The 26667-nt window shown below is 40.3% G+C and overlaps 1 protein-coding gene across 1 annotated transcript; it reads left to right on the forward strand.

Moving 5' to 3' along the window:
* LOC8063494 (probable trehalose-phosphate phosphatase 3) lies at positions 21730-25383 on the forward strand. The gene is made up of 10 exons (XM_002461003.2): positions 21730-22100; positions 22242-22382; positions 22557-22628; positions 22948-23046; positions 23219-23272; positions 23463-23564; positions 23651-23798; positions 23913-23986; positions 24303-24395; positions 24738-25383. Exons 1-10 carry the CDS (start codon positions 21867-21869, stop codon positions 24783-24785), a joined length of 1065 nt encoding a protein of 354 aa, XP_002461048.1. The 5' UTR covers positions 21730-21866; the 3' UTR covers positions 24786-25383.

Genomic DNA, 26667 nt, shown 5'->3' on the forward strand with positions numbered 1-26667 from the left:
TTCCATAGCCAGTTGAATGCTGCATGGGAGTTGCTGAGTCCTCTGATCTGTTTATAGATTTTGGATGAAGAAAATACCTCTGAACCCCAAATGAAAGTCCAGGTGTCCTTGGCTTCAGTGGTTTGGTGGCTATCCAACATGATTTTTAGTTGCAGAAATTGATCAAAGGCCTCTTCTGAAAGTGGGAGATGAAAATGGTCCTGGAGGTCAGCTATCCTTTTGACTTCTCTGATTGTGATTTTCTTGTTCTTAGCAAAAGAGTGCAGCTCAGGAAAGTTGTTCTCAGGTGTTGAGTTGTGCCAGTTATCTGACCATAAATGGCATGTTCTTCCATCTTGGAGATTCACCTTTGCTAGTTCTTTGTATTTGACAACAAACTTAGTTATATCTCGCCACCAAAAAGATCCTTTCCTATTGTCTCCTGGTAAGGTCCCATTTTGATAATAGGATTCCCAAACAAGTCCAACCCAGGGTATATCTTCTCTGTTGAAGAATTTATGGAGGTGTTTCATAAGGAGGGCCTCATTGTGTGTTTTGAGGTCAATCACACCTAGACCTCCCTCTGTCTTGGGTGTGCATACCATAGGCCAAGCTACACTTGCAGGCTTCTTAGAGTGCAGGTCAGAGCCTCTCCATAAACAGTGCCTTCTGTATTTGTCAATTTGTTCAATAACTGTATCTTGGATCTTGAATGTGCAAAGGGTGAAGGTTGGGAGGGAAGTTAGAACAGCATTTGTCAGCTGCAGTCTGCCAGCTTGGTTTAAGAACGATGAGGCCATCACTAATCTTCTTTCGCATTTGCTGACCAGTGGGGAAAAATCTACAATTCTTGGCTTATGTAAACCAAGTGGAAGCCCCAAATAAGTGAAGGGAAGACTACCTTTTTGGCAACTGAATGTTCTAGCTAAATGGTCTAGTTTATCCTCAGTAATGTTAATGGGGATCATCATTGATTTGTTGTAGTTAACTCTCAGCTCAGTTGAGGCCCCAAATGCTTGAAGAATACTTTTGAGAGCAAGAAGTTGTAATGCTGAAGCCTGCATGATGATTAAAGTGTCGTCTGCATATTGGATTATTGGGAAGTCAGATGTGTGATTGAACTGAATAGGTAATCTGATTATATCTCTGTCTTTGGCTTGGTTGAGTATGGACTGGAGCAAGTCTGCCACTAAGACAAATAGAAGGGGCGAGAGGGGATCACCTTGTCTTACACCCCTTCTACAGTGCACAGTTTTGCCTGGCACTCCATTCAAAAGAACATTTGAGGTACCAGACTGCAAGATGGATCTGATCCATTCCATCCACCTGTTTCCAAAGCCCTTTCTCAACAAAATTTGTAGAATTGCTTCATGCTCCACCATATCAAAAGCCTTCTCAACGTCTAATTTGAGTATGATCAGTTCCTTCTTGGACTTGTGACAAATATGTAGATATTCTAGTGCCCATGCTAGACAATCTTGGATGGTTCTTTTTTGGATAAAACCATATTGATTTTTGTGGATGAGCTTAGGCAACACTCTTTGCAATCTAGTGGCAAGAAGTTTGGTGATGATCTTCATGGAGGTGTTGAGGAGAGAGATTGGCCTGAATTCATTGACCCTAATAGCTCCTTCAATTTTAGGGATCAGGGTGATGTAGGATACATTTATACTTTGTAGACAAAGCCCCCCTTGCTGAAATTTCTTGATGAGATCATAAAAGTCATTTGCAATGATTCCCCAGCAACTCTTAATGAATTCATTGTTGAAGCCATCTGGGCCTGGGGATTTGTTTCTAGGAAGCTGGGCTATTACTGCATCAATTTCTTCTTTAGTGAAATCACTCTCAATGCTTTCCAGCTCAGTGCTAGCAGCTAAAACTTCAGGCAGGTTGAACAGCATTCCTTCAAAATTCATGATTCCTAGTCTTTGTTTGAAAGAGCTCCAGATTAGTTCAGCCTTTTGATTGTGATCAGAGACCACTATACCTTGCTCATTAATAAGAGATGAGATTGAATTTTTCCTATTTCTTACTGTAGCATGGGCATGGAAGAATTTTGTGCCTGCATCTCCTTCTTTTACCCATCTTATTTTCCCTCTTTGCTTCCAGTAGGCTTTCTGCACTTTAAGAAGTTGTATCAATTTGTCACAAAGGATGTTCCTGAAGTTCCATTCTTGAATGCTTAGATCTCTAAGTAGCTCTATATTTTCCAAGAAGTAGATCAAAGATTTTACTCTCTGGATTAACAGATTTAGAGCTGAGATGCTAGTCTTCCAAGTCTTTAAAACTCTTCTTAGATTCTTGAACTTTGCTGTTAATCTCATTGCTGGGTCAGCGAGGGAAGAAGGAGATGACCATGCTTGCTGAATTAACGCTGGAAATTCATCATGTAGCAGCCAACAATTCTCAAATCTGAAGATATTAGCCCTTGGGATGAGTGTGTTAATTTCTATGACACAAGGCCAATGATCTGAGGTTTCCATAACAAGAGTTTTTGATACAGTATTAGGATATTTTAAAGTCCAGCTAGCAGAAGAAAAGAACCAGTCTAGCCTCTCAAGTAACGGTTCTGCTTGTTTATTGGTCCATGTGTATTTTCTGCCATGTAAAGGGATTTCCACTAAGCCTAAACTGCTAATGGCTTCATTGAAAAGGAGCATTTCTTGAACATCACCACCTTCCCTACTTCTATCTTCTGGCCTTCTAATGAGATTAAAATCACCCACAATCAGCCAATTTATTTCTTCTGGCATTTGGATTGCATGGAACCAGTTAAGGAACTGTCTTTTACCCTCATAGGTGCATGGTGCATAGATTGTAGTCAGAACCCAGTTATCTTCATTCTGTTGGGAAGAGAAGCTGATTGATATGGCATAGTCATTTTGAAAAATCACCTCACCACTGAAAGCAGCAACGTGCCATGCCACCAAAATTCCCCCGGAGGCTCCATGTGAGGGAATAAAGTGAAATTCATCAAAGCTGCTATTACAGAAGTTTCTGATGTATGCATGGTTAAAATCTTGTCTTTTGGTTTCTTGCAGACAAAGTATATTGCATTTGCTTTCCAAAACTTTATCACTGATAGAATTCCACTTTTCTTCAGAGTTTAAGCCTCTAACATTCCAACACAAAATTTTCCAGGATCTATTTCTATTCATTAGAAACCATGAAAAATTAACAAGACTGAGAGGGTGAAGTTACAAGCTTCACTGACAGGGAATAAAGAGTACAAGAGAAGGAAAGGGAGCAAAACATCCAACAAAATAAAAGTCCAACGTGACCGAAGCAACCAGCCCGATGCTAAAAACGAGAAGGGAAAGAAAAAGGGATCCCAAAAGGGGAAAAAGGTAAAATCAGAACTAAAGCAAAGATACAGAACTGCAGCCTCCCAAAGTTCGACTTCAGTATCGACCTTGATGGTAACTGTCGTCAGCTTAATTCTTCTTGTTATCATCATCCTTCTTCTTGCTTGCTTTTTCTTTGGCATCTTTCTTCTTTGGGCCAATGGATCCAATAGCTTTCTTCTTGGACAGGTTTTCATCAGTCAGGAGTGAAGGATCAATTTGACAAAATTCTGTCCCTAGGTTTCTGATGACAGGAGCTGAGATGATTGGAGGGGGCTTATTGGAGCAGCCGAGACAATTAACTTTGCTACAACTATTGGTCTTGAAGCCTTTGTTTCTCACCTTCAATCTGTTGCTCCTCCTGAGTTCAGTTTCAACTAGACAAGGTTTCTTAAGTTTGACCCTTTCTTTCTGAGCGGGGGTCATTTTTCCAGGTTCAGCAGTGACATCCTTATCTATGTTGGTGACATCCACAACCATTTCAGCCAGTTCAGATTTTGCCTCCTCTTGATCAACTATTTCAGTGACTAGGTCATCCTCCTCCTCAGTTGTTATGGGTGACCAAACTGCCAGTCTTGCACATCCAGATTCAGCAAGTGGGGGGGCATTGTTAGGTACAGGAACGATAGAAATGTGCCCTGAACTCTGCAGAAAATTTGGGATCCCTGCCATGACAAATTCTTTGGCCCATGAAAAATGAGTTGGGCTTTGCAGAAGCGAGACAAAAAAAGCAGCCCAATCCATATGGATGTCAACTGTTAGTGAACTTTGGTTCTTGGGGCTCTCAATGTCCTAGGGAAACAGGGAGGGTCTGCTATTGTACAGCTTAGGAATGATGGATGATGGGGGCCCATCAATGATTCTTATGAGGCCCACTTGTAAATTGTTGCCGAGGTGGTCTATCGGATTCTCGTCATGTTGCTCCTCCATGGCCTGATTGAGATCGGCCAATTCCAAATCATTCATCAACATGTCTTCAGGGATTTCATGATGTAAAAAGTTCTGTTGGTTTGCAGGGATCTCAGGTACTTGCACTGGTTGCTGCTCGATATCTATATGCTGCACAGGTGGTTCAGGTTGAGCAATCTGCATTTCTACTTCATCATTCATGTGTTCCCAGTCAAGATCCTGCTGTCCTTGATTCAATGCTGGTGGAGGATGGATTAGGACTTCAGCTGGGTCTTCAAGGATGGGTTCTTCGTTAAGATCTTGCAAGATTGGTTGATTGTTTGGCCCAACCTGTTGGTTGATGGGGAAATCTTGCACAACTTGGTGTCCCAGCGCCGGGAGCATTTCTGGCCAGAAGTCCCAGTTAGCCCCTTGTGCATTTTGTTGTTCAAGTGCAACTTGTTGGACGAGAGGATTTTGAATGTGGGGTTGATTCACCGGGCCCGGTCCCTGTTGTCCCAGACCAAAGAAAGCAAAAGGCATTTGATCAAAATTCTGAGCTTGCACTGGTATCTGATCCTCAATTGGGGGTCCTGCTCCAAGTAACTCCTGTTGCACCAATTCACATTGAATAGTCCATGAATCACTATCCATCCCTTCAGTTTCAGATAAAACAATGAAGTGGGGGATTGATTCGAGGTCAACCACACGTGCCCTCACCATCAGTCTAGTTTTAAACTCAGGGTTGTGATCCCAGGTGATCATCTTTCCAAAGGGGGCTAGAGCATTATCAATATATTCTTCCTCAATATAATCAAAAGGAAAGCCCAACAACATTAACCAGACCTCTCTATTGAAAGTAACCCGTCTCCAGTTACGACCTTGATTGTGACGCACAAAGGAAATGTTAACATTATCAAACTGATGTGGGCTATTTGCAATCAGAGAATCTCTGTCATAGACTCTTCGGAACCTAACTAGCGCCTGACCAAGGTGTGTGGGTTGAAGTGCACGTATCTGAACTCTTGCCACATTGTCAAAATAATCTTCCAGAACCTCACAGACTGCATCAAAGTTACAGCTATAGCTTTAATTAGCATCAGCGCCATGTCTCCCCCCACTCACAAACTCAACACATGCAACAATCCATGGTCTAAGCTCTAAACTAACATCTAGAGATCTTTCAATAAATATATATATATAACTATATAGAAGCAATGAAGCATTCTGCACGGCCCCGTTGAAAATGTAGTCACAAACATGCATGCACACTGGTTTCTCGACTAGGGCCTCGTTTAGTTCACCCAAAAATCAAAAAGTTTTCAAAATTCTCCGTCACATTAAATCTTTCGGCACATGCATAAAGTATTAAATATAGACGGAAATAAAAAGTAATTGCACAGTTTACCTGTAAATCATGAGACGAATCTTTTGATCCTAGGTAGTCTATGATTAGACAATATTTGCCACAAACAAACGAAAGTGCTACAGTAGCGAAATTCAAAATCTTTTCACATCTAAACAAGGCCTAGTATTCTTGTCTAGGAGTATATATAAGAGCAAGTATTATAATACAGCCAGCTGCTGGCTATAAGACTTCTTTACAGCCTTCTTGCAGCCAACTCATATAATGGTTAGCTCATCACTATTAATACATGGCCCACTTGTCTGTCTCACAGACTTTTTTGATTTTTGTGTCTGAGCCGGCTGTAAACTTACAACCCGCTTTTACTCTCTTCTCTTCTCTCTGCTCCATCTCAGCATTTAGCTGGCTTACAGTCTACTATAATATAATAGTTGCTCTTATTGCCAAGAGCCACGACGTACGAGACGATCGACGACGACCTCTCGGTGAACTGAGTTGACTGGCCGGCCCACTTGTTGGATGGTCGACAGGGGTCCATTGTTTAGGGATCCTGAAAAGGAGAAGGGAATGCCTTTTTGCAAGTTGCAGGCGCTTGCAGCTGCCAATACCAGCAGCTTGACTTGAGAGCTGATGCCTGATGCCTGATGCACTCGAGACATGAGCTAGAGAATATTCTCATGTCCCTGCATGGGTCCATGGGGAAACATTCCGTGCAGTTTGGATGCATGCGAGGGAGTTTCTTGCTTCTTACTCCTTGCTAAACAACTCTAGATATCTCTGCGAGCAAGTCTTAGGCCTTGGCCTTGTTTACTTGCCAAAAAATTTTGCAAAATTTTTTAGATTTCCTGTCACATCAAATCTTTAGACGCATGCATGAAATATTAAATATAGACGAAAATAAAAACTAATTATACAGTTTGGTCGAAATTGACGAGACAAATCTTTTGAGTCTAGTTAGTACATAATTGGATAATATTTATCAAATACAAACGAAAGTGACAGGTACTGTAGCACTTTCGTTTGTTTGTGAAAAATATTATCCAATCATGGATTAACTAGGCCCAAAAGATCCGTCCCATCAATTCCGACCAAACTATGCAATTAGTTTTTATTTTCGTCTATATTTAATATTCCATGCATGCGTCTAAAGATTCGATGTGACAGGGAATCTGAAAAATTCTGCAAAATTTTTTGGGAACTAAACAAGGCCTAGTATGTTGTATCGTCCATCAAATAGCTTAATTAGTCTAGTACACATATATTATTTTGTTGTTAATACATATATAGTATATCAGTAATATTTGGTCACCTCATTTTCTCACAAAATTTCTTAAAAGCATGTGTATCAGTTGACTGTAACATTACAACTCACTTCTTTTTTCTCCCCTCCTACCCCACCTCCACCTCAACACAAGTATGCTGTGGCACACTGGCACCTTTTACACTTCAATTAGATTACCTTAAAGCCCTTGAACAACCACATTGTGTCAGTGTACAGTATAAGTTGTTCGATCCAGACCATCATGTATATATATTAATATGGCACAATATATGGTGAAAACCATATATTATGTGAAAACATGGAAACAAATTAAAAAACGTATTTTAGTTGTTCATTTTTGTTAAAGAAATCAATATATCCATCTATAATATGTACTACAAATATGTACTCATGTGCAAAAGTTCGGATGCAGAGTCAAACTTGAAAAATTCGTATGAAAATAACAAATTTTAGCTGTATGTACATATGAGAAAACAAAATCTTCAAGATTTTTTTGTGTATTGCTATTTTAGTAGGAATCTTTTAAAAGTGAGTTTGCGTCACAATTTTTTGTATATGAGAACATTTTTGTATGTATTATGGATGTACAAAATTCAATTATTAAAAACACGAAAATACTCTTTAGAAAAAAAAATGGTTTTCACATTTCCAATAGAATGTGGTTTCTCTACCACCATCTAATATATTTACCTAGCAGTAGTGTGTGCGCTTTTGTATCACTAGCTAGTGGAGCGTGGTATGTCGGCTTGGAATCAGCAAAGCATATACACGGTATGGAGCGAAATCCAGACACCACTAGCGGCAGAGATCTTTTGCTAGCCAGAAAGCCCTACAGTAGTAGCAAGCTAGCCTGGAAGGAATTCCCAGTGCCGGATCGATCAAGAGCAAAAGCCCAATACAGTACCGCCGAATGTCGCCTCGCCTCCACCGTCGACATGCGTGGTCACTTTCTATACACACGTACGTAGAGTAGCTGACACGACGTGTACACATATATAGGTATATAGACCAGTTATATAGCACAGGACATATACAGATCTTGGCATCTAGGACGGCCGGGACTATTGTAAATTAATCATATGGCAGTTCTATAGAGCAAACATGCATGCTCATACATCGTAATAGGACATATACTCGTACAACTTACTGTATATATAGCCATATGGGAGTATGGGACTAACTGTCTCGTGTTGAATTTAATTATTAGATTTAGCCTAATATTCTTTTAGTTAAATTCTAGGATCCACATAGTATATATAAAGGATTAACCTTGTATTGAAAATTGACTAGAGAACACTCAATTTAAATAGGCAACTATTGTCTACAATTTAAATTGAGTGAGGAACTACAAAACAAGAGGTGACAGAAGAGAGGTAATAGTGAGAAATAATTATGAAAGCAAGAAGCGTCGAAGCGAGTGGTAGAAGACGAGACGCGAGGGAAGCATATATGATGGATCGAGGTTCAAGGTACTTTAATATTATAAGAGTATATATATATATATATATATATATATATATATATATATATATATATATATATATATATATATATATATATATATATATAGGTATATATTTCTATGATACTGTCCCTGTCCTAAAATGGTTGCATTTCTGAATTTTCTAGAAGTCAAACACTTTTAAAATAAATTTAACCAAATCTATAAACACACACCGAAGTTTATGGCAGATCGATGACAGACGACACATGAACAACATAGTTTCCAAAAACTATCCAAAAATTTTTAAGATTTTTCGTCACATCAAATCTTGCGGCACATGTATCGAACATTAAATATAAATAAAAACAAAAACTAATTGCACAGTTTGACTATAAATCGCGAGATGAATCTTTTAAACTTAGTTACTCTATGATTAGATAATGTTTGCCAAATAAAAATGAAATTGCTACATAATCTTAAAAAAAAACTTTTGCGAACTCAACAATAGTACTAGGACGCATGCCGCCGCAGCGCCATGCTGCAACATGCAGACAGGCAGGCAGGCAGCGACGGAGGCCGGCCGGCCAGCCAGCGGGGTCGGTGCGCCGTGCGCGCTGCCGCTGCGTGTGTGCCCATGCTAGCTAGCTATAGCCGCTGCCGCCGGCCGCGCTTGCGCACGTCTCGGAAACAGCCAAACCGCGCAGGGGCGTCGCGCGCAAAACCATACACATGCGCGCGGGCGGGCTGCCGAGTGCCGCGCTGCCGCCTGCCTGCGGGGCTGGTGGTGCCGATCCTGTCCGGCGGAGCAAGAGCGACGACGCGCGCACGTCGCGAACGGCGAACCACCTCGGGATCGAGCCAAAAAAAACCGCACGGCCAGGGGGGACACGTGAAAGCGTACGCGTGCGCAGGCGGACGTTGGATCCAACAACACGGAAAGCCCGAAGCGGCCAAACCCGCCGCGGAAAACGTACGGGGGTCGGGGGGCAGAGCAAATCGCACGGCCGGCTCGCGGGGGCACGTGGAAACGTACGCGTGCGCGTCGCGGCGCCGGTAGGGACGGGCGCGAAGAGAGGGGAAGGTGTAGGCGCCCATGCTGCTGTGCTGGGGCCGTCGTTGCCTTTGCCGGCGCGACCGGCGGGGTTCCCTTTTTCCCTGGGCGGTGGGCGGTGGGCCGGTGGCGCGGGCGGGGCCCCTCGCGCGGCCGTTGGTTGGTTGCTTCGCCGGACGCTTTTGTTGTCTGTACCACTGCTCCACCCGTGTCTGGGAACCACCGGACGAGACGACGAGCCCGCCCACAGACAGGGTCGTGAGGGGCCCGGGCCGTCGAGCGACCTCGCGAGTCGCGCCGCCGTCGTCCGCTGCGCTCGCAACGACTTTAACTGCCACATTTAAGAAGAGATTCGGACAGGCCTAGGCCTTGTTTAAGGCTTGTTTATTTTCTATTTTTTTTTAATTTCACGTTACATTGAATCTTTTAACGTATATATATAATATTAAATATATATTAAAAAATAACTAGTTATACAATTTATCTATAATTTGCGAGATGAACCTTTTAATCTTAGTTAGTTTATAATTGAATAATAATTATCAAATACAAATAAAAGTGCTAAAATAACTAAAGTTAAAAAAATTTCCCCAAAACAAGACCTTAGTTCCAAAAAAAACTATAATTTTTTTTCATATTCTCGGTCACATCGAATCTTGTGGCACATGCACGAAACATTAAATATAGATAAAAAAACCAATTACACAATTTGCCTGTAATTTGCGAGACAAATTTTTTGAGGCTAGTTAGATTGGACAATATTTATCAAATACAAACGAAAGTGCTACAGTGTTCATTTTCTAAAAAAAAAGGAACTAAACAAGGCCCTAGTTCTCTCCAAAAGCCAAACTTTTCAAGATTATCTGTCACATCGAATCTTGCGGTACATGCATGGAGCATTAAAAATAGATAAAAAAAATAACTAATTGCACAGTTTACCTGTAATCGTGAGACAAATCTTTTGAGTCCAGTTAGTCTATAATTGAACAATAATTGTCAAATACAAACGAAATTACTAAAGTATCCAAAAACTATTCACATACCCAACTAAAACAAGGGCTGAATGGGAAATGCATGGAGCATCGCTTTAGTACTAGCTTACTTCATTTATTCTAAATTATAAGACTTTCCAAGAATTTTGGAGACTCAAACATCTCAAATTTGACCACAATTATGGAGAAAATTTTAAAGATTTATGACATTAAATAAATATATTACAAAAATATAATTAATAAAGAATATAATGATACTTAGTTGGTATAATAAATGTTATTATCTTATCATATAACTTTGGTCAAATTTGAGATTCTTTAACTGTCCAAAATTTTTGGAATGTCTTATAATTTGGGATGGAGGGAGCATTGCATTATTTGAGAGGAATTAGAATCTAATCAATAGATTAGGCTATTTGGCATGGAGTTTAAGATTTCACAACTTTTCAAACTTCACGTATAAACATGTCTTAAATTTATAGGGTAGCATTTTGTTAAGAAGCCTTTCCTAACAACCTACACCGTTGGCTCATACCAAGCGCCAAAGGTTAGAGAGAGTTAGGTCAAATCAATCCCCTCTTCTATTTTATTCATCTACCTCTTAATTAACAACGAACCACGTAGAACGCCTCTTAAAAAGGCTTTTACTTTTGGACACATTTTTTTAGATAATGATTTTTGAAAAGTTTTGCATGCCATTGCTTGCTACACTTGGATTACACATGTTGATCGAGTACGTGTTCAGGATTTGATACTGCGATAGTGCACGGGTGGGCCTTTTAACACCCACTTTTTTTATAAGTCGCTGCGGCAAAAGGAAATCGTAAAGACTAAAGAAGCTAGCTTCTATGAAGGTACATACCAAAAATAATGGGAGATGACTAGATTTTATGATTGGATGATATGGAAAGGAATGAATCATCTTTTGAATCTCGGTTGGATTGATTTGATAGAGGCGTTCGACTTTTCATTTTTGCTAAAGTCTGGTCCAACTACATACTAGAGTGGCTCTGTAACTTCTAATGAATTTGTGGGATTGAAGGTTTAATTATGTATTAACGGTGCCTGTATATAAAAGATAATAATTTTGAAAAGTAACGGTACATTATTTCTCATTCTGAAATAAGAAACTCAGATCTTATTTAGATCCATAAGACTAATTAACAACTAGTTAATTAATTTTTAGTAGTCCACAAGGTTCAGAATATAGTTAAACTAAATATTAGTTCACAAGTCACGGACTAGGTTGTTAGTCTGTTAGTCCATAAATTGAATCTAATAGGACTAGCTGTTAATCCCGTGGATGCAAACAAGACTTTACATATCAGAGTGTAGTCCAGATTTTTTTTGTGAAAATAGATTAATTTTTATGTGGTGAAGTTCAATTTGGAATGCACAAACCCCTTACTATTCAAACCACAAGCTATGCTATGGTATATTATCAACTTATCTTCTGGCTAATATAATCAGTAAAGGAATAGCACCAGTTGTGACTATATATTATAGTATTATTAGTTTTTAAGCATATCGATCTATCTTCAGCCCATGCACATTTGTTGCAAATATCGTCACCTATGAGTGCTAACTAATTAAATTATCATCTCAAGGGGCCAACATAATCCTAACAGTGTTGCAATTCTTTCTTACTCATCACTGCATCTGGAGATTGATTTATTCATATAGCAATTAAATACTACTAAAAAGTACTCCACATCTGATCTTTCCATATCCCTATCTGTTTCTTGCTTAAGGCTTTGTTTAGATCCAAAAAGTTTTTGTATTTTGACATTGTAGTATTTTCGTTTTTATTTGATAAACATTGTCCAATCATAGAATTAATAACTAGATTTAAAAGATTCGTCTTGCGATAATTAAACTGTGCAATTAGTTTTTTGTTTTTATCTATATTTAATACTCTATGCATGTACCGCAAGATTCGATATGATGAGAAATCTTGAAAAAAATTTTGGTTTTTGGGTGAACTAAACAAGGCCTAAAAGGGGAGCTGTATAGCTGTGCAAAGTAATATCCATTATTAAGCGAGATATGGTACGGTTTTGAAAAGGGATGATAGTATAAAAGCAAGCACAACACTTCAAATATTATATTGGTACAAGATGCGCACAGATTATTGGTAAGAGAGCCACTATCGGACTTGTGTTTGCTGTTATGCACGCACTATACTCTCTCTTTCATGTACTATAGTGCATTCTAAAAATTTTATAAGACAAATCAAGAGAGAACAAAAAAGATATATGTACTCTAATTTTATTTCCTAATCAGACGCTATAATTAACATGATTAATGATGTTTGATTGATATTATATAGAAAGTATTTAATACAAAAATGAGAATGCATTATATTTGAGGACAAATTATGAATGCTACAATGCACTATATTACAGGACGAAGGGAGTACATCTTAATTAAGCAAGTAAAGTATACATATATATAGTATTATGCTACCTCTTAATTTTATTTTGAGGTACTCCACCAGTTGATGTAATTTTATTTTGTGTTATTGTCTCTTTATTAACTGTCATTTTATTTTTATTAAGAATAAGTTTTTAGGTCATAGACTGCATTCTTACATACTATGATAGCATAAATGCTAACATAAATCTCACCATGTTGCTTAGGATCGGTGGTACAGTTTTTAAGTGAGAACTAGGATGGAGTAGTGTGATAACCTTAAGAGTATTATTATATCTAATCCTTATTTCACTACTTACTCCAAATGAATCCCAAAGACTATGAAGGTATAGCCACATATATATAGTGCACATTAACCTCCCCCACTCTCAAGATTTTTAAATTTCTTATAGAAAAGTGTATGCAGAGTGATATTGCTTTATTATAAAAAGGTTCTTTCAATTATATTACCACTATAAATATATCAACCATTTTAGTTAAAACGTGTAAGCCCATCTAAAATAAAAATTATTTAAATTATATGTCATACATACATAATTTTAATATATTAATATTAATAGAAGTGGGTAACTTAGAAACAAACACACACACACACACACACACACACACACACACACACACACACACACACACACACACACATATATATATATATATATATATATATATATATATATATATATATATATATATATATATATATATATATATGGAAATTCCTTTGTACACGTACGAGTAGTTACTCTCATCTTCAATAAACTGCATTGTGTAAGTATTCATACTTGTTTATCAGTTTGAGTATGTTTATATACTCATATTAAGATACTCTAGATCTTACCACGCGAAAAATTTTCAAAAAAAATTATATTTTAAATATATTACTAAAATGCCACTACTATATTATATAAAATAAGTATAACCATATACTCTATGTATGTATGCATACTTAACATGCATATCACTCTATATGGTCTAGTATGATCATATACTTTGTCTATATATATTTCGTCCGGTCATATACACCTTAAATCTAGAGATACATAGATGAGAGTAACTACACGCGCGTGTAAAAGAAACGCGTATATATACGGCAGCACTATTCTACACCCTAGGTGTAGAATATTATTCTACACCGCAAGCCAAATCTGAGTAGAAAAAATACTGAGCAATACTGAAACGCGTTCAGTATCATCTAATACTACACTCAGGACCACGAAATACTGAACAATACTGAAACGCAGATACTGAACGATACTGAATTCTGCTCAGTATAACAGTTTGGTGTAGAATAGTATTCTACACCTAGGGTGTAGAATATATATATATATATATATATATATATATATATATATATATATATATATATATATATATATATATATATATATATATATATATATATATATATATATATATATATATATATATATATATATATATATATATATATATATATATATATATATATATATATATATATATATATATATATATATATATATATATATATATATATATATATATATATATATATATATATATATATATATATATATATATATATATATATATATATATATATATATATATATATATATATATATATATATATATATATATATATATATATATATATATATATATGTGTGTGTGTGTGTGTGTGTGTGTGTGTGTGTGTGTGTGTGTGTGTGTGTGTGTGTAATTATGGCTATTTAAACATTTTTCATCATAGCATATGTTTGTAACTTAGATGTGGACTTAAGAGGATATATATTTTAATCCTTTTAGTGATGACATAATTGGTAATTTAGATGCAAATATAATAAGGGGTTAACATAGATTATCTATATAACGATAGGTGGATAACTAGATGAAAATTTAGGTTACCTTATATTACGGGTGGTACATATTCATGGTGGGTTACTTTATTTATTTGTCATAATGTTAGAGGTGGGTAATTATTTACATAGTAGAATATGTCTATTTACTAATATTATCAATTATGATTAGAGTCTACTGACCTGATCTATCTGATTTTTGTGAAAATTTATAGGATATGTTTCTATAGGAGGCTATAGCATCTCTCGCGGGACGTGGATGCTCCACTAATGATCTTTAGTTAGAATTTTCAGATTTCACTTATTTTAGACATGATATAAATTCCATGGAACTGTTATATTACCACTTTTTTCATCCATTTTATTTATGGGACATCATCAATCTATATATATTACCTTTCAACCTTTTATTTTATTATCTCTTGCAATTTTTTATACATGTGTTAAGTTGAAACTCTAGTGCTTACTATATCTATTATTCATTTTCCATTTTTCTTTGGCAATGAGAAATTATATGTCCTAGTCTACACCCTTCATTACCACAATGGCATAATCAATCATTTCAGCTTGCACTTGCGGTATTTAAAATGTTGAATTTGCTATATCAAAAAAAATGTATGTAGTAGCATTATTTTATAAAAAACATAGTGTAGATTAAATAGTATTGATATATGATATAATGTAAAAAATATAAATTTATTAAAATAATAACTTACAAAAATTATTTCGATGGGTACTAATATATGATTAACTTAAATTAAAGTGCCTTGCAGTGTCATTATAATTTGTTTGCCGTGGGAATATTTTTCATAGTTGAACGGTTTATCCAATTTAATCTACCACCAATAGCTTGATTGAACTTTTTCTATCAGTATCCTTTGCAGCTAGTGAACCTGCTGTCTAGAATACCTGTACTTTTTTTTAGGATGAAACGAGCAGACCATATTGAGGGTTCATGCTTGTACAGTCCTCAATGCGAGACACGGAGTACAAAAGCCTTGTCCTTTGGTTAAGAATCAGTACGCATGCATCTATTTGTCCTTCTGCCCGATAAAAGGGCGTACCTGTTTCTTGCAGAAATTCGTGGCCTGAGGCCTGTGCTTCTGTTAGATTTCTAACAAGTGGGAGTGTAGTTGGCGGGGGGGGGGGGGGGGGGGGGGGGGGGGGGCTACATTTTTAGTTCTAAAAATTCATATTTTTCAACAAAAATACATTTTTAGTTCTAAAAATTCGTTTAGTGAATTCCTGAAGATAAAAAACTTTTTGTATTTGATATTTTTCTATGCTTATTGTGTATTTTTTACTTTGAACACTTTAAAAATTATCAATTTTAGCTATATCTATTAGTGTACTAGGTCTAACGAGCAAAAAAAAATTTTTAGCCTATGTCATTTAGCCCCCCTCTCAGTCCGTTTCTGGATCCGCCACTGCAGTGTACATTACTATAAAGCAAAGTGCATTATTGTTTTATCTCTTGGAACCGCCAGGTTGCGCATAGCATCTTTAAGGAAGAGTATATTATATTCCAGCATCAAACGTCAAGAACAACAGAGGCCGGTATGGGATCCATCCAGCACTAGGTACAGCCTAACAAATGGCTTGTCAACTCAGTTGTTATGTTATGTACCCTCTATTGGGTACCAAATTGGGTCTGAAATAGTGCTTTTGCCGCTTAGCTATGAAAAGACCTGTTGATGTTTTACTGCTAATGTTACCTGTTGATGCCTTGATGGACGACCAATGATGGGGCAGGGACTCAATTGTACTCACTAGTTCATTTTGGATTTTACTAGCTAGGACACAAGGCAGCTCCATAGTGTATTCTCAACCAGTACAAGGGAGAGAAAAGAAAACAAAGAAGGTGCAATACACTGACGAGGTGAATTTGCGAGCCAAAACAAGGCTTAAGATCTCTCACATTTTTGGCATGTTTGGGAGGCTTGGAATGAAAGAAATACAAGGATCTTCAAGCATACTAGAACTCCAAATCATCTCTCTTGTAGAAAATCGAGGGTGAGGCGCAATAATTGTGAATCTCGGCAGGTACAAAACACTTAGCTAGACTTGTACATCATTTTTGAACCCACATACTTCTTGTTTTTGTGTAAGGCGGCGGCAGTGTCTTTTCTTTGTATTTTGTCCATCTGGAATTTCTTCTTTTTAATACAATAGATCACAGCTCTCCTGTGAATTCAGATTCAAAAATAAATTGAAGAGGTGCTAGCCCTAGCACCACCTTGCACTAGCCGTATATTTTTGCACATGGTGCAAACAATAGAAAACAAATTATCTTCTCTCTCATCCGCTCTCATTCTCCAACGTCACACTCCGACTGCCATAGTGCCATGTTTTCTATTGCAGATTGGATATCGCAAACATTGCTCCAGCAAATAAGTTGATCACTGATTAAGGCTAGCTCTATTGTGAAGCTAGTGGATGAGAGAGAGAGAGAGAGAGAGAGAGAGAGAGAGAGAGAGAGAGAGAAAGAGAAAGAGGTGCTAGTCTAGCACCTCCTTGAAATCACTACATACTGGCTGGCACCTCCTATCTGTAGTAACTCACCAAAGCAAGCACCGACGACAAGATTTTCTCCTTGGAAGAATCTTCACACGGTTATTAGATGCATGCATACTGCATGTATGGCATCTCCTTACCCAGCCGGACCCCGAGTGCATGCCACCATGATTTTCTTTTCAGCAGCATCGATCTCTAGTATCCTCTCGTTCACTCAACCAAAATGAACCCAAACTACTTGTCAAAAAGAGACCTCTCTCTTTTGGAACTCTAGTTAGCTACTAGCTACTATAGCTAGTGCTAGCACTACACTCGAGATCTTGATCACATGCACACACCTTCATGTTTGACTAGCAACCACAACCATATCTCACCTAAACTCGCTGTGGAACCATCTCAAGTTAGCATCTACAAAAAGCAGAGCGAGCCAAATCGTACCGTCGCTCGTTGTTAGGCTCTTTTGAATCGTTGCACGCACGCACGCTTGCAACTTCTGGTTTGCACGAGCCTCGAAGCCCGGGAAGCCAGACGATTATTAACAACGTGTTTAGCTAGGCCGGCAGAGATCGAGCACTTTATTCCTAAAAAAACAATGCCGCTGCTGTGATCGCGTGTGTACCGCTGCTCTGATAGTGATGACTAGCAATGCATGCAGTGTAGCTAGAAAATCAATCAAGCGTGCATGCAGCACGCTGGAGTTGCTTAAACCCTTGGGCTCGGAATCTTGGAAACCTCACTCAGCGACAGGCACGCCGAGTTCAAAAGTTGCACGCTCGAACATTAGTATAGTGCAGCGCGTACGTACTGACAGAAAACCTAACTGGTGGCTACCTATATATATAGCTTCGTTCATTCGGCGATTCTTTGACCGGCCCTGATCTGACGACGACGTGCGTGCTCGCTCTTCGCAAAATAAAGCTGTACGTGTGTGTGTGTGTGTGTGTGTGTGTGTGTGTGTGTGTGTGTGTGTGTGTGTGTGTGTGTGTGAGTACGAGCATGAACTAGCGAGCGAGCAAGCAAGGGATCGGAGAGCATGCTTATAAGTACGCATGATGTGATGCGCGTGAATGACTTGATCTGAAACGACGATCCAACTGCGAGTCTGCGCCGCGATCTATGGATCTACAGTATCTCTTTTTCATGCTGCTCGCAGCTGTCTGCGCCTCTTATGGACAGTGCAATGTTACCCAATGGCGCAATTTAAATTTGCACGTGTTGGATGTGTTGTAAAGCACCGGCGACCTGCATGGGAAACCAAAAAGAAGACGGACACGGCCAGGGGGCGACGCCGCCACCATTGGCTGTTGGAGTATTCTGTGTATAGCCATAGCCACGGCCGGCCGGCAGGCAGGCAGGCGGTAGCAAGTGGCGCTGCTTTTTCTTTCTCCCTGCTCTTCGGCGCCCCTTGTTTTGGGCTCCGACGGCTGGCCGGCCGCCGGCCAATTAGGTGACGGGTAACTACGACCGCTGAGCAAGCGCCCGCCGATGATCCCGAGAAAGGCGCTACGCCTTTCGTCGTCGAGTGAGATGCCTGCGTGCTCGCATTGGACCCTTTATTTGGTCCTTTTCAGTTTAGTGCTGTGCAGGGAGATCGAAGAGTAACAACTAACAGAATATATATATCCAGCTTTAATTTGTTGTGCGAAGTTGTTTGAGGTTGGTGACTGGCCAATAACGCGCCAAAGGCTATATATATGAAGATCAAAAGGATTTGCGCTTTATTTTAGTTGCCGAAGAAAAACATCACATTCTTATTTGCAAAATATTTTCAGTGCAACCTACTGACATGCTTTTGGAATGTGATATGATAGGTCAATTTTGAAGTGGGCTTGTGTCGAACTCCAGAGACCCGCGCGCTCAAATAATAGTTACCCCTTAATATTTTGGTTTCGCTTTTAGAGGTTGAAGCTATAAATATACTCAATGCAGAGTCTGAAATAAAAATCCGTTTTGTTTTCCAAGAACTACCTGCTCAACTTGTGTGACGAAAAGAACATTTTTTGTTTCTCTGTTTCTGCCACAACTTGGCGGTGCATGGTTTGGGGAACTGTTTTTTTATTAGATAATAGTTGGGTATCAATGTATTATAAGCACTCCGGATTATATAAATATTCAAAACTTAATTTTTATGTAAATTCTACCCATGCTTTGAATATATACATATATTAGAACCAAACCTATACGACGCTTTGCAGTATGATAACCGCATAGGCAGACATTCGGCAAAAGCTATAAGAATAGATGTCCAACGAATGATGACCAACATTCATGCAGGTAGAGTTAAGCAACTTCTTTTTTCTAATGGCTTCCTTCTTCTTTTTGCCACCAATGAATGAGGAAAGTTGATCTGAAACTTATTTTCCCCAGTTTTTATAATGTGGATAGTAAAAACTAGAAGAGAGTAGTCACTAGCGATGAACAAATAACTGATCTATTTCACGTAGTCTAAGAATACGTGAGAGAAATATGTGAGTCTAATAGTATGTAGAGAAATAAAAATATATAAAATAATCATTGCTTTATTGTGGACGCTCTTACGAAGGCCTGTCAGAACAAGTTTTATCGTGCACATAGTTCGGCCTAACGAACTTGCTGAGGACATAATTGTGCTTGTGCCGCGTGGCCCGATAATTTTCTATGTTGACACATAACCCTCTACGCTTGGGCTCACCAGATAGCATTGGTCGTGCCATCGGCCTCAACACCTCACATGTGTGTCCGCATCACCCAGATCCACTTCTACGGTCATTCAGCATATTTGTTTCAAACGAACGTTCTAACAACTCGTGCTTTTCATTTCTGCACACCTTCCTCAGGTTTAAAAAAGTAAAATATTTATTTTAAAAATATTATAATTCTAAATGGCGTATCTATTTTTATTTTTGTATGCACCACTGTGTTCTGCGCAACGAGACTAACAGAACTAGACTCCACTTTCATATGTTTCAAAGATTTTATTTTATTAGTAATTTATGTGTATTATAGTATAACATATAATTTATATGTTATAACTTATAAAAATAACTTCTAGTGTATTTCTATTAATTTGTAGTGATATTAATTATATATTTACGATTTAAATATAACTTATAAGTTTAGCTTTACATCTAAACCATTCATCAAGTTGTATAACTTATTAATTTTAAAATTATAACTTATATGTCTAACTTTACTATTAACATTAATGTATCTAATTTATGTTTTGTATTTGTTATTTTAAATATTACAATATAAATATTTTATAGATCTTCTAATTGAATAATATGTCATAGTTATGGAGATGCTGAGATTATTGCTATAGAAGTTATAAAAGCTATTATTTATCTTAGTTTTGCAAGATTGCACCATCATATTATCGAATTTACTGTGTAGAATATAAGTTGTAAAAGTTACTTTTATTTCATCCTCCAATCTTTATAAACCATCTAGAAGCATGATTAATTTTCTGAAAAGAGAAAAAAAAGATGAATCTAAAAGAGAATGTGAGAACACTGCTAAGTTAATACTGTTAAATTATTAGGCCAAGTTTATCTAATTCAATTTTCTAAATTATGTGTGTGCAAGGTTCTAAAAATAAGAAAAAAATGTTGTAAACTTGTAGTATGTGCGACTAAGCAAGAGAAAGAGAAGTGAAGTGAAATGAATAGAATGTATCAAAAGAAAAAGAGAATGGAACATGCATTGTGCAAAATAAAGAAGAAATGAAAAGAAAAGAGAAAGAAACATGCGGTGTCAAAAAAGAGAAAGACAAATGAGTGGTTTCCTATTTAGACAATGTCTGAAATTCGTTCGCTTATTTCTTTCTAGATGAATGTTCACCAACTACTGGCGTCGTGCTCGTCATCTTTGAGGGCTGAGGCCACTTTTCTGTCTCGGTGTCTGCAGGATCGATGGGTCAATGCACAAGCTTTTTGGAGTAATCGGCCTACGAGTCGTACACGTGCACGAAGATCGCCGCCTCCGACATCGCCAGGAACCGAGCGTCCGACGAGAACTTGAGGCCCCTCCCCGCGCTGATTCTCCCCTTGAGCACCGGGAAAGACCGCGAGAGACGTTGAGCACGCCACAGTCGATAAAAAATATCGTTAACTGATTTATTATGAGAGAAAAATATTATTGAATAACTAGAAAATTTAGCTGATAAGCTCAGGGAACAAGCGGAGGTGGATGAGAACGAGTAGCCTAGGTGCCCCCTGATGTTTGTTCCTGCAAATGGAGCAACCGTGTGAGACAAAAAGATTGTCTGATTCTCATGTACCAAAGGCATTAAGTTTGTTTAGAAAGGACGACAAAAGATTTACCATAGATTTTATTAGACGGAGTAAAAAGAGAAACAAAACCTGTACAGAGAAAAAACAACATGAAAGATTATAGCAATAAGTTTTGCCATCAGGGCTTTCTCATGTATCCTGCAATGGACCCAGAACTACAACCATCATGACGGAACAAGATTTGAGTTACAAACTGCCAGAGGGTGACATGAATATCATCAGCTCACGATGCACGAGCGCCTACCAAAACACCACAAACACCCGGCCGGCCACATCTATATATAGCACCCCTCCACACAGCCCGAAACCCCAAGCCAGACAGCCAGCCAACCTCTTCTGTTTCTCCGATCCATCCGTCCGTGCCGTTCCTTCCCCGATCCGCCTCCAGCGCGCGTCTTTTGCTGCTTCTTTCCTTGTCCGGCCTTGTCCTGACTGCTCGGTAATTTCTCGACCGCACGCGCGCAATGACGAAGCACACCGCCTTCGCCGCGGACGACGCGATCACCGCCGCCGCCGGCGTCACGTCGCCGCAGCCCGGCCGACGGTTCACGTCGTACCCGCCGCCGACAAGGGCGCGCGGCGGATGCAGGCTGGCCGCTGCGGCGGCGCGGCAGGCCACGGACCCAGGCGCCGCGGGCGTAGCCGCGGGGTCCTGGCCGGAACTCGTGCCGCGCCACGCCGACTTCGACGACTGGATGGTACGTGCCCGTATCTGTGCGCCATTCGATAATCATATGCCTCGCTTTCTATGCCTACGTTGTGTTTGTGCCGGTGCTCGCCGCCGCCCGACCTGACCTGACCTGACCTGACCGCGAGTTACCCACCCTGCCCGTACGCAGGAGAAGCACCCGTCGGCGTTGGCCGAGTTCGAGTCGGTGCTGGCCACCGCCAAGGGCAAGCAGATCGTCATGTTCCTGGACTACGACGGCACGCTGACGCCGATCGTCAAGGACCCCGACAGCGCCGTCATGTCCGAGGAGGTCGGCCAGGCAACATCTATTCTATCATTTTCTGTTAGTTTTCACTTTTCAGTGCGTGAAGGCGGACTGGCGCCACCGGAGCAGCAGGGCGTGCTCTGCTCCGGCGAACGCACGCACGCACGCACGGGCCTAGCTGGTTACCTGACGCTTACTTTTTCTGTGGCGCCGCCGCAGATGCGAGACGCGGTGAGAGGCGTGGCCGAGCACTTCCCGACGGCGATCGTGAGCGGGAGGTGCAGAGACAAGGTACATTCCAATTTGCCCAATCGATCATCTTCTGATTCTCTGTCTATCTCTCTTTAGTTTTGTGAACTGTGATTTTGATTTTTGCTGGGGCGTCGCAAGCTTTGTGAACTGCTCTCAGGGTCGTGATCATGAGTGTGCTCCTGTACTTGCACAGGCGGCCGGCACAGGCAGGCAGATGTGCCGAGCAGGAGCAGGAACCCTTTTTTTTTCCGTGCAGTGCGGCAGTGCCCGACTGCATGCCCATTATGCTTTTCCGTTGTGGCTTTCAGTTATTCAGTGCTGTGCTCATGGGTCTGTTCTGTCCTGGTGCGATATCTAGGTGTTCAACTTCGTGAAGCTGGCGGAACTATACTACGCAGGGAGCCACGGCATGGACATCAAGGGGCCCACGGCACAGTCCAAGCACACCAAGGCAAAGGTCAGCTACCCCCACCATCCACCAGGCCATTACACATCCTTGTCTCTTCACCCTGCACAAACTCGAGATACTGTACCAACACCTTACAGGAAAACGACAGTCGTTTCTAACAGGAAAAATGGCTTCTTTGTGTTGCATAAACTTAGTTGTTTTTGTTGACTTGGGAACGCAGGCCGAGGCTGTTCTGTGCCAACCAGCGAGCGCGTTCCTCCCGGTCATTGACGAGGTAATTTACAACTGAATTGTCGTGTGGAGCTGCTGAATTTCTTTCCTGAAAGCTGTGGTGGAGTTTCTCCCGACACGCGCGTTTTCCTGCATCACCGCATCGCACCGTCATCAGTGTCGTGCTACAAGCAACAGGCCTCGTCTAGTTCGGCAGCATGACTTGATTGTTTTTCCCTTGCAATTTCCTGCAGGTGTATCGCACGCTGACGGCGAGGACGGCGCCGATCCCCGGCGCCACGGTGGAGAACAACAAGTTCTGCCTCTCCGTCCACTTCCGCTGCGTCCAGGAGGAGGTGAGGGCCTCTGTGAGAATAGACGGTTGCCATGGGCAATCATCAGCCATTTTTCAGTTGCATGACTGACATATGTAACTGGGCAGAAATGGCGCGCTCTGGAGGAGCAGGTCCGGTCGGTGCTCAAGGAGTACCCGGACCTCCGGCTCACCAAGGGCAGGAAGGTCTTGGAGATCCGGCCGTCCATCGAGTGGGACAAGGGCAACGCCCTACAGTTCTTGCTTGAGTCTCTCGGTGAGTGCTATTCATCAAATCGATCGTGCCTTTGGATTTGGATTCTGGAGACTGCCATGAAATTGCTCACTGCTGATGAGGTGCTAATAAGTTACCTGTCATGGTTTCCTGAAGGTTTTGCTGACAGTAACGACAATGTCTTCCCGATATATATCGGAGATGATCGCACCGACGAGGACGCGTTCAAGGTAAAATTCCTCAGAGACAAATAAGTGGCGTTCTGTATATTCATTGATGATATGGTATCCGAGATATAACTCTGACAAACAATTCATATGTTTTTCTTTAAAAAAGAAACAGTTCATATGTTTAGATGAAAAGGAATTGATGACAAATATTTCCTATTCTGAAGTGTTCTATTTGAAGCTTGTAAAATTAACGAAATGATGATATGTCTCTCAACAACAACATTAAGCTAAAACATTTTCATATGTGGCTTCGATCTGACGCTATTGGGGAAGGCAAATATAATGACGCTTTTGCCACTGTCGTCAAACTCAACAGGTGCTGCGCAGCATGGGGCAAGGGATCGGAATCCTTGTGAGCAAGATTCCAAAGGAGACCGCGGCATCCTACTCCTTGCGTGAACCTTCTGAGGTAGTAACACAACTCTACCCACTGCTACTAGTAACAGTGCACGGGCTACCTATCTCAGCTCAGAACTTTTATGCTCTGGAAAATGTGAGTGATAACCAACAGAAATCCTGCATCGAACAGTCACGGTTGGTGCTTCATTTGTAGCAAAAAAAAGAGTTAGGCACAGACCATGCACGCATGGCCCCCAATGCACAAGTGCTCGCTGTTGCTTTCGAGAAAAGCTCGACTTGGACCCCCTCTTTTCTATGTTGTAGTTGTGCTTTTCATGACATGTAACTGAAGTGTCACCGACGTGGGCTGATCCCGTCTACTGTTTGTCTGTTTGTTTGTTTGGCGCTGCAGGTGAAGGAGTTCCTGCGCAAGTTGGTGAGGTCCAAGCAGCGGGACTAGTCATGGTCCAGTCAGCAGGTGATGAAAAGCTAGAAGCAATCGCGAGGTCGAGAGGTCCATCCATGGTCGAGAAGCGAAGCTAATTTGGTCCATGGTCGCGGTGAAAATAGTAACTGACCAGACTAGCTTGACTGGATTCAGAAACATCCGGATTTAACTATTGCAAGTATGAAGGAGTTTTTTTTTTTCTTTTGAGAGAAAAGAGAGGGTTGCTAAACCGTAAAAACTAAGCCCAAGAACGGCAGAACCAGAGCTGCTCCGGGCCTCCGCCGCCGGCGCCGAGACGCAGCCTCGCAGGAATGGAGGACGCCGGCGCCGACGGGGAGATCGTCAAGTCGGCTGCATGGTGCCTTTTAGCCTTCTACCTATATATATAGGTAGGCTGGGCCTCATGGTGGGTGTGTGGGCCCTAGTAGTCCAGTACACCTTCTATTTTTTTTTCTTTATTAGTAGAACTAAAACGAGAACAGAACTCGCATGCATGCTTTGTGCCTATGGGTTAGCTCTGTTCCAAGAGGCCCTTCACGGCTTTGCCCACTTTTAGTTTACTCTGTTATTACCACTTTTGTTAATTATATGCTTAATTCTTTACTCTCTGTTATTTTAGTACTGGCAAACAGTTACAACAGCTAAAAGTGTGGTGAATAAGAATTTATATCTCTTTCTCTATTCACATCCACTCTATCAAGCCAAACTGCCCCTAATATGGTGTCCTCATGCCCGGAGAGAATGAAAAAGACTGCCACAACTAAGGTGTATGTATGAGGAGGCAAGGCCTGTTACATTTGATCGATTCTTATACACCATCACTAAAATATATATATGCTCCTAATGGTTAACACTTTACATAAAAGGAATATAATGTGCAATGTTATGTGCCAAGTACAGGTCGACTTCAAGTTATAAAGTCCACCGTGCAATTTTTCCTTGAGCAATACAGAGCTTTATTAATCAATAGCAGCTATATCCAATAGCCACTCCGAGATATAGTCTAACCTGGGCGCGCTCTGTGCCGACACCATACTCGCACAACGGTGGGTCACGGAGTTAGCCTCTCTACACACCCATATAATTTTAAACTTATAAAAGCTCCTGCCTAGCTCTGTAATATCAAAACAAATTCCTCCAATTAAAGATCTCATTCTCACGCGACTATCAACAATGAACTTCAAAGTGTTGCTATCGACCTCCAGGATTACCTTGTCATAGCTGTTTTCTAGTGCTAGCAGGAGTCCTTCTTTAGCCGCCATAGCCTTAGCAGTAAAGGTGTTGGCGTATGATCGAACCAACGTGTTGCGCCAGCAAGCACCACTCCATTGCACTCACTAATGACAACCCGGCCCGCTGTTGCCCGTACCTAATTTTTTACTTCTTAACCTTTTTTTTTTAAAAAATTTACATTTAGCCCCCTCTGGAACTTAAACTCATGTTTAGATCCAGTGGGTCGGCGCCAGGACTCGTGGCTCCGAGGTTACACATCTCGGCGCCACAGATCTTGGCTCCGAGGTGGTTACTCACGTAGAAGTGGCAGCATACGTGGCGATGATGTGGCTGGTACCTCGAAGCCACAGATCTTGGCTCCGAGCTCGGAGCCACAGATCTTGGCGCCGAGCTCGGAGCTAAGATCTGTGGCTCCGAGCTCTAATTTAAGAATCACGCCTTAGAGCAACTCCAAGAGCTTTGCTATTCTTATTATGAAGGCCTTTTAGAACTTGTATAGCAGAAAAATAGGCTCCAACAGATGTGCTATTTGGTTTTGTAAAATAGAAAGTTTGCTATTCCTTGATTTTCGTTAGCCATATATAGCCAACCACTGACACTAGCTATCTGATAGCAAGGCTGTTGTGGACCTCTTCTTTTTTAAAAAATTTTCTATTTTACA

This window comes from Sorghum bicolor, chromosome 2, assembly GCF_000003195.3.
Source record: "Sorghum bicolor cultivar BTx623 chromosome 2, Sorghum_bicolor_NCBIv3, whole genome shotgun sequence".
NCBI lineage: Eukaryota > Viridiplantae > Streptophyta > Magnoliopsida > Poales > Poaceae > Sorghum > Sorghum bicolor.

What these genes read in the sequence shown, in the direction of transcription:
- LOC8063494 (XM_002461003.2), top strand. Translation starts at nt 21,867, where the DNA reads ATGACGAAGCACACCGCCTTCGCCGCGGACGACGCGATCACCGCCGCC. An exon ending in GCGGGAGGTGCAGAGACAAG is followed by an intron (nt 22,629 to 22,947) that starts GTACATTCCAAT and finishes TGCGATATCTAG; the next exon opens with GTGTTCAACTTCGTGAAGCT. An exon ending in TCCTCCCGGTCATTGACGAG is followed by an intron (nt 23,273 to 23,462) that starts GTAATTTACAAC and finishes AATTTCCTGCAG; the next exon opens with GTGTATCGCACGCTGACGGC.